We start from the raw sequence: 9,702 nt of genomic DNA, 5'->3' as shown, positions 1-9,702 counted from the left end.
AACTGACCGTTGTAGTCGCGGCGCAGATAGCGCAGACAGAGCGCGCGCGGCGCGGCGGAGGCGCGCGCGCGCGACGCCGCGATCACGAAGCCCGCGCCGCGCTCCGCCCAGCCGCCGTAGCACGAGTACACTGACCGACGCAAAAACAAATCACTTATACAGAAATTACGCCTTCACAGCCGCACAGCTTTTTCACGTCATACGGTCGTCACTTCGGAACGACCACTGCTGAGAACAACTGCCGATAGAAACTCATTCAAACAGTGTTGGTCCCTATCATGCCAGAAGGGCTTACCGGTTTTTAAATATAAATTTGTGTATATTTTTTTTTACAAATACCGAATCACGTGGTTATTATTCATTATGTTGTGTGAAACTATTAATATATTTCAATTGATAAAATTTACCGTAACAATTTCAGTCAATCTGCTACGTACCGATGACGTCTGTCTAGTCCATACTGTGACAGCTAATGTGGCGTGTGTGGCGGGTGTCTTCTAGACTCTCTGAACGCAATAATAACGGTATATACAATACAACGTATAAATTATTAGTAAATATATATAAGTAACCTTAACAGGGTCGAAATGAAACAAAATAGGTACTTGGTTTTCAAATATATTTCAGTAATCAAAATATAATAATAGGCTTACACATTAATAGTTACAAATCGTATCCCATGGCGTGATTGGTTTACAAAAAAAAATGCAAACGTCAAAAAACTTTACGAACGCTTATCTACACAAAATGGAGTTTTATGAAGCATAGGAAATTATCACAAAATTACATAGACAGCAAAATGAAATTAATAAAACATATTTACAAGCCATATAAATTACAAATCCCATACATTACTATATTTTTTTTACATAAATCGTTCCGTGCACTTATTCACATCGTGGAAAAATTTCTTATTTTTAATACAATCAATAAATAATTCAAACAGAAATTTCCTTAATCGCTAATGTGAAATTACAATTATTTTCGTGCACTTAACACTTTTAGTCGATTTTTTAAAATAGAAATTAATTTAAAATGGCTGTTAGAAAACATTTGATTTAATTATATAATTTTCCCTCTATACTATTTATTATCGTTTTGGTATTTAAAAATTAATACTTTCGTCCTGTATTTTAGAAATGCGTTTACATTGTACACTTATAAAATATGATTGTATATAAGTATCCAACTAATTTTATTTACAATAGTCTTTTTGGGCTACGTTTTATATCGTTTTTTTAAGATTCTGATGATCTGGGTCTTCAACTTCATAACTACTGGGGAAAAATCTTGAGCAATGAATTATATACTTTAAATACCACTAATATTTGACTACAGATCGTAAATATCAAATCCTTGTTCAATAGCGCGTTTATGATAACATTATAATGTTAAAAATAATTATGCTAGTTTAGCTCAAGATTTTCCCGCCTTTAAAGCAGTCTCGCGCGTGAGCTGCCATAATGGACGAAACAAGCAACTCCGCTCCTTCAAAGCTTCACAGGTTTAGGCAAGCATCGACATAATTCAAGACTTAAAACTATATAGTTTTGAACTTTACACCGGTAATCATAAAAAAGTTAAAACATACTTTAAGCTAAAATATGTTTTATCACTATCGGCCTTTACAATATTTGCCATTGATAGAAAGAGACAAAACATACGTTAAGCTAAATTATGTTTTTACTTTTTTATGAATAAAAGGTTATATTATTCACTTGGCGTTAAACTCAAACATCACTAATAGTCAAACAATTTCTGATATTTATTATATACATACATAAGAAGTCTCGAAATAAATACTTGAATACAGTGTCTTGAAAGTCATATCAGGTGCCTATAAGGGAGTTGAATAAAATCTAACAGCAGCGAGATAAAAATAATATCAGTTTACTCTTGCATGGATTTTTTGTACCAATAAATCTAACGCCAAGTGGAAAATACAAACAGAAAAATTGTAAGTATAATAAATTAAAATAAAAGCGCGTGAAATAAACAGTGTCAGGAACTTTTACTAGTGAATATTTACATATATTTTTAAGCCTTAAAAGATAAATTTCATATCACAAATAAAATCCCGAACTATTTTCTCGTATGAGCAATTACATATACTTTTTATTTAATAATCATATAATATATAAAACTACTGTTGGTCAAGATTGATAACTGGTTTTTAAAAATTCAAATCATTGAGCATTTGTAAAGGAAATAATAAAAAGCGACGCAAATTCATGATTGGTAAAACATTATTTCTGAACGTTAAGGCCATAGACAATAAATATCGTTATAACGTTATAATTAAATCGCGTCCTACATACGTAAAATCTATTTCAAATTAAATACTTAACTTAAAAAATACATTGGACGATTTGGAAACTAAAAAAGAAATGCTGAGCATAATTGTCTACATTATCGTTTATCTAATTTTAGTCTTAATTTTATAATAAGCATACAGTACAAATGTATACTTTTAAAAGCGTCCGCTATTAAATAATGTAATATAGACATTGTACAAAATGGCCGACATATTTTTTAAAATATAACGACCACGCTTATAAACTGCCTAGTAATATAATAAAAATAAAGTTAAAAGTACACATATAACATTATTTTCACAGATACACAAGTATTCACACTGGACATTTGTTAGGAAGAGTCAGAGTTTTTGTGTGTCAACTCTCTATCTCATCTGAGCGATCTCCCAGTTCTTCCCAGCGTCGGAGCCCAAGGTTCCTACTATTTCTCATCCACATTGTCAAACCATCAACATTTCATTCTACGACTTTAAAACCACTTAATTTGACCTAGTATAACATATTAATAACATATACGTATCATAATATCAATCTAACCAATCTTTTTAAAAAAATGTCAAGTCTGTACACTTTTATGTCTGTGCTTAAAAAATCGCATGTTTTTTTTTAATTACGCATCTTTATCAAATACCATCTTTTTATTTACATTATTGATCACTTTTTCTTCGTTTCTTTAAACATTGTTTAGTTGTCCTATCCTAAAGATAATAATTAATGTAATTTTAACAAAAAAAAAATCATAAAAGAATCGTAACCAAAATTTTGACAATCGATAAAATCTAAAAATGTGCTGCCAACTTTACGAAAATAATTTTCATCTATCACAAAAGTTAAAATACATTTTTTCTATAACGGAAAATAAGTGGATTAAAATTGATTTAAATAATTAAATGTGTCTCGAATGGAAAGATTGTACAATAAGAGTTAAAAAATTGGTATACATAATCACTATTCTATGCAAAGGATCCATTGGTATTCGTAAATCTGATTTAATTTGTGATCTACATATTAATGTTCCATACATATATAATATAGTTGTTATTATTATGTTTGTGGTGGCGCAGAAAACTCCAAAACAATTACTATAATAGGGTTTTTGTCTATAAAATAAAATGTATAAAACATTATATCTGTACTATTATTATAAAGAGGCGTTTGTGAGTTTGTGACTTAGTGAGTTTAAGGCGGGTAATCTTCGAAACTACCGAACCGATTTCAAAATTTATTTCTCCATTAGAAAGGTACATTATGCATTATTGCTATAGGCTATGTTTTATCTCAAAATTCCCGGGCAACATCTAGTTGTGTATAAAATAAAATAAAACGTATGTAAATGCATTCACTTAATGAAACACGATAATCAAATATCACTTTATTTATCAATGTTTTTTTATAGTATGTAACACTAGCTTTCGCACGCGGCTTCGCCCGCGAGTATTTCTCTGCGAAAGCGGAATAGCGGATATGATTTTCATACAAACACCCCCCATTTGAAGAAAAAAAAAGTAACCTATATTAAATTAATTTTTGAATATTATTATTATTTAAATGAAATTTGAATGAATTAAATTAAAATTTCAACAAAATCAGTCCAGCGCATTAGCCGTGAAAGCGAAACAGACAGACTTTATAATATTAGTATGGATTAAGTATTGTTCTCATTAAATGTATTTATGATTCCAACAACTGTGACGTCACTTGCGCTCACTGTCATACAAGCCCCATATATTTTTTTTTATTTTTGACACATGGAAAAAGGTATCAGATTTGACAACTACCCTTGCAAACATAAATATATGTGGCCGTCCACATCAAAAGGGACCTTACGGCGGCTGGCACTTAGGTCTTTATTGCCGTTGTTCGAATACAAAACAACGGCAATAATGGCGTAAGTGCCGGGCGCCATAACGTCCCTTTTGATTTGGACGGCCACATAATATAATAGTTGTATAGAATACGACATAACCATTAACCTCAGACGCGAAATCAATTGAGAATCAATGGATCATCCACAGAAACGTGCCGTAAACATAATTCACCTCAGCTTATTCACCCAGGTGATCTAAACACTTTTAGTTTAAAAACCTGGGTGCGTAAAAATCACTTTCAGAAAAGAATACAACTGGCAAACGAATTACGAAACGCACTTGTATGAAACTAGTCACGTCTATCACCTCCACGCGAGCATGTTCGCGAACATGATCGCGAACACGATCGCGAGCGAATGCGGCAGGAGACGAACGCTGGAGCTATTGTACATGCTGCTCTGCTCGCACGTGCCTGCGAACATACAATATCAATAAGTTTGTTGGCAATGCTGTCAGCCTTCTGGGCACGTTATCTCAAGACAACGAACTGCAGGGACATGGTACAGACATTTTTGTACATATATGTGTATGTATGTAAATCGACTTGGGCAAAAATACTTTTTTTGTATGTATGTTTGTAACGCGATAACTTTCGAACTCTGATTTTGATGACATTTAAAAGTTATGTAGGATCTGTCAATAGAATTTTTAAGTTCGTGCGGCATCAAAATCGGTTAACTCGTTTTTGAAATATTCACAATTTTGTAAAAAAAACTCGTCAAAAATTTATTGTGTTCGCGAGGTGTCTAAGTTCGCGGCGAACAATTAGTAATTTTTAATCATTATTATTTTTAGTTTAATGCACAGATAAGATAGTTGAAAAAGTTTTTAATTATTGGTGGTGTTATATAAAAAAATATTGGTTTACAAAATGTCATTTTTTACTGTCACTACTACATAGTATAAAACAAAGTCGCTTCCCGTTGCGTGTCCATATTTATGTGTGTGTATGTATGCTTAGATCTTTGGAATTACGCAACGGAATTTGATGCCTTTTGGTTGGTCAGATAGTGTGATTTCTGACCAAGGTTGAAGTGTTTATTGTGGTTTAACCCGAGCGAAGCCGGCGCGTGTCGCTAGTAATAAATATATCTGTATTCAATTCTATATTACAATAACATTACCGTGAAAATCATCATCGTAAAAAATCCGAGAATTTAAAAGAAAGCAATGATTAGAACTCAATAAATATAAATAAATAAATATATTAGGACGAATCACACAGATTGAGCTAGCCCCAAAGTAAGTTCGAGACTTGTGTTATGGGATACTAACTCAACGATACTATATTCTATAACATATACATATATAGATAAACATTCTAGACCCGAGTCAATCAGAAGAAGATCATTTTTCATCATGACCCGACCGGGGCTCGAACCCGGGACTCGGTTCAGAGGCAAGTACTTTACCACTGCGCCACGGAGGTCGTCATTGCACTCATGATAAAAATGACAGAATATGGATGTACCGTTTTTAGTGAGGTTGTAGGCGTTGTCGCCGCCGATGCCTGGCACCACGCTGCGGTCACACGACCGCGACACAATAGACACCGACAGCTGTTCCACGCCGACACGAGTGTCTGGAGTTATTAAATCAAATAAATCCCGCTAATATTTTAAATGCGAAAGTTTGGGAGGAAATGTGGATGTAGGTATATGTGTGTGTTCGTTACTTTTTCATGCAAAACATGACATACAGACATGTTTGATCTCATTAAATGAGAAGAGTCAGGGTTTTTTTTATCTGTCAGACAGATATTAGTTCAGCGCATCGTTTTGCACTTTTTTGTCAACCATATCATATATTGCATTTAGTTGGTTTGTTACTCTTTACGTGTTAACCACTGTAGTCTTGTCTTTTCCACATTAGAGGGACCGGGTTGTGTTTCTATTTTAAACAAAAAAAAAAATTAACAAAGAAAACAAATTTCAAATAAATATATTGTGCGGCTGTCAAACAAAATGGCAGCCGAATGGGAGCAATTAATATCTACTTATTGCAACATATAATATTCCGTGTGAATGAGAACTGACCGTTGTAGTCGCGGCGCAGATAGCGCAGACAGAGCGCGCGCGGCGCGGCGGAGGCGCGCGCGCGCGACGCCGCGATCACGAAGCCCGCGCCGCGCTCCGCCCAGCCGCCGTAGCACGAGTACACTGACCGACGCAAAAACAAATCACTTATACAGAAATTACGCCTTCACAGCCGCACAGCTTTTTCACGTCATACGGTCGTCACTTCGGAACGACCACTGCTGAGAACAACTGCCGATAGAAACTCATTCGAACAGTGTTGGTCCCTATCATGCCAGAAGGGCTTACCGTTTTTTAAATATAAATTTGTGTACATTTTTTTTTACAAATACCGAATCACGTGGTTATTATTCATTTTGTTGTGTGAAATTATTAATATATTTCAATTGATAAAATTTACCGTAACAATTTCAGTCAATCTGATCCGTTATAGATTCGTCATGTCCGTCTGTTGTCACGCAACAGTTTTTTTTTTTTCAACTTAGTATGCTTTTTATGCCAATATATGTATACAACACAATTTTTTTATCGTCAATTCTTTTTTCCAAAATAATCTTAAAAATTAAAAAAAAAACAGTACTGTAATACTTTTACGACTTTTTTTTTAAATTTAAAACATTTTTCACCAATAGACTGTTATATAAGTGTATATAAGTACTGGCAAAAAGTTCACGATTTCAAACAAAGCATATGCTATGGTAGGAGAATATCAAACATAAAGGTTGGTAAAATTAATGATAAATAGCCGTAACATAAATATACTCGTATACCGGAAAAAAATTAAAAAATGCGTAATGAAACAGGAGTTAAAAAAAAGCATACAGACAGACAAACGGACATGACAAATGGAACGGAATATGTAGAACAAAACTTACAATAAACTTATAACAAATGATACCGCGTGATTATTTTTCATTTTTAATAACACAGTTCACTCACAATAAAGATTCCTTTTTCACTTTAAAACAACGACGTCAAAGTAAAGAGAACTAGTTATTTTTTTTAATAGTGTAGAAAAAAATCACCTGTATCAGAGCATCCAGCCTTGAACTCAATAGTGTCCTGTTGGGCGCCACAGCCGAAGAATACGCTCGAAAATTCTGGAGAACATTCCGCTTGAGACACGTCTTGAATCTCTGTGTCGCCTGGAATATTAAAAAAATAATCTTTTATTTACTTTATTCTATACTTATATTGACGACTTCCGAGGCTTCATGGTCGTTATGCCAGACTGCTACTTTGGAAGTCCCGGGTTCGATCCCCGTTCAGGTCAACATGGAAAATGATCTTTTTCAGATTGGCCCGGCTCTTGGATGTTTATCTATATATGTATTTGTTATAAAATATAGTATCGTTGAGTTAGTATCCCATAACACAAGTCTCAAACTTACTTTGGGGCGAGCTCAATCTGTGTGTTTTTTTATTTATTTCTAATATTTATTTTCGTTATTGTAACATTGAGCGACGCATAACGTTGCCGCTTACGTCGCGCTCCGTTGTTTTCTATATGTGTGACATTGACGTGTATAAACGTACGTCAAAACTAAATCTTTGTGTTGATCCGTCGACAGACGTCAACGCAACGGAGGACGACGGGAGCAACGTAGCAGAATGTCAATATCGCAAAATGTCAAAGTGATTTGTTTTTTTCAAAAATGTTTTTTTGACTACAGAATATAATACTTCTTTCCTTTTTCCAAGCTTTAAACGTTTTTTCTCTTTCTTTTAAATCGCATGAACATTCGAAATAATTTGAAATATCTCGGAAAACTTTCATTGTCGACAAAGGGTTCTTCATTTCAATGAAACGTGATCGACTTATGCAATATGCGCGGTAAAAACAGTTAACATATTTTATGTTTTTTTACTTCCCAGACCATCATCGAAGGAGTATATAGCCGAGTCGACACGCTAATGCCCCGGCTCCACTCGGAAAGTTCGTCAAACTTTGGTGGATTCGATATTCATCGCTGGTTTTTCATTGCGGTAAATAAAAGTACTCATACTAACTACGCATGTTCACGCATTCGCGTCGACATGTATAGCTAGCATAAGAAGAAGAACATACCAATAGTAGTTTGTTGTCGCCGGCGTCGCTTGTCCGGCAGGGAGTTGATTACAGAGTACCGCCCGATGATTGGACAACGCATTGGCATCAAGGACGTAGCTGGAATACAAAATAAATATATAATTTTATAAAAACCAATTATTGTCCATGTCGTTCAGAGCTGAATAAAGATTTATTTGTTATTGTTATTATTAACACTCATGTTATTCATTTTAGCTTTCTAAATTGAATTGAATTGTATTAGAATCGTTGCGATTGCACAACTAAGTGATGACAGTGACGTAGTAGCCCCAGTAGTTAGCAATTTAGTCAGATGTCTAACAGTAAACAGGACTGTCTATGTCAGAATACCACAAACTCAGAACAATACCACAACACTAGGCAGATTTCGTTCCGCATCCACGCGCAGGAGCCAATGGTTATTAAACACGATTATTTAATTATGATTCTTGCTACTAATTGTTTTTTTTTTAATATTGTATTCCTGTCACACTCGTAAAATTTCAGCTCAAAGCATTTAATTTCCAATGAAACAGACGTAGAGGGTGGGTGTAAGGGAGGTGGAGGTGCTGATGTAGATACTGACTGACGAGAGTGACGTGCGGCAGATCGCGGTCCGCGCAAGCGCCGGCCGCCAGCTCCCAGCGCGCGGCGCTCTGCTGCAGCTCCAGCACGCCGCCCGCACGCCGCCACAGCTTCAGGCACACGTGTCCGGACTCGCTGCGACACATCACACATACACCGAGAGCTCGCTGGTTCTATCTTTTTCTGATTGGCCCGGGCCTTGGACGTATATTTAGATATTACAGAATATAGTATCGTTGCGGACATTAAAGAATATAGTATCTTCTAATATACATTCAAGTCCTAGTAATGCTGTATCTCTACTTAAAACTAATGCATTTAGATCTAAATTTAAGTTTTCACACATAGAACCTAGTGACATCATTAAAACTTTTAAACAGCTAAATATATATATTGTGTGACAATTTTCAATAATTTTATTGGAAATTGGATTAATTTTATTGGAATTATTTTTTCATTCAAATTTTCTCATTTTTAATAGTGATGTTAATTCGTCCTCCTAATTTTTAATATATGTATAAGACCTATATTTGTTAATTGACGTCCTTGGAGAAAAGGCTGCGGTGAAGTTTGTTGCGCCGCTTCTTCTTCACCTACGCTTTGGAAGCCGACAGTAGACTTAGTTTAAGTAATTTTTTTGACGTCAATAAGTGATGTTATATCATCCTTAATTGAATAAAGAATTTTGAATTCGAATTTGAATTTGAATTTGAGGTATATAGTAAATATAGTATCCCATAACACAAGTACTTTGGGGCCAACTCAATCTATATAGTTTATCCTTATATATTTCTTTCTTTTATTTATTTAAGATGTTGTTTTCACAAATT

The 9,702-nt window shown here is 34.5% G+C and overlaps 1 protein-coding gene across 1 annotated transcript in view; it reads right to left on the bottom strand.

The window, feature by feature from the left end:
• Positions 1-602: 602 nt before the first annotated feature.
• Positions 603-9,702, bottom strand: part of LOC128681695 (uncharacterized) — a 145,623-nt gene continuing 136,523 nt past the window's right edge. The window contains exons 11-16 of the mRNA XM_053765801.1: positions 8,874-9,007; positions 8,288-8,386; positions 7,245-7,364; positions 6,220-6,342; positions 5,655-5,765; positions 603-4,595 (exon numbers count right to left, since the gene is read on the bottom strand). Of these exons, the coding sequence (XP_053621776.1) occupies positions 4,486-4,595; positions 5,655-5,765; positions 6,220-6,342; positions 7,245-7,364; positions 8,288-8,386; positions 8,874-9,007 (697 nt within the window). The 3' untranslated portion in view covers positions 603-4,485. The remainder of the gene's footprint in view (positions 4,596-5,654; positions 5,766-6,219; positions 6,343-7,244; positions 7,365-8,287; positions 8,387-8,873; positions 9,008-9,702) is intronic.

This window comes from Plodia interpunctella, chromosome 28 (genome assembly GCF_027563975.2).
Source record: "Plodia interpunctella isolate USDA-ARS_2022_Savannah chromosome 28, ilPloInte3.2, whole genome shotgun sequence".
NCBI classification, from domain to species: Eukaryota; Metazoa; Arthropoda; class Insecta; order Lepidoptera; family Pyralidae; genus Plodia; species Plodia interpunctella.
The sequence above is the reverse complement of the archived record's forward strand: the minus strand, read 5'-3'. Positions and strand labels throughout refer to the sequence as shown.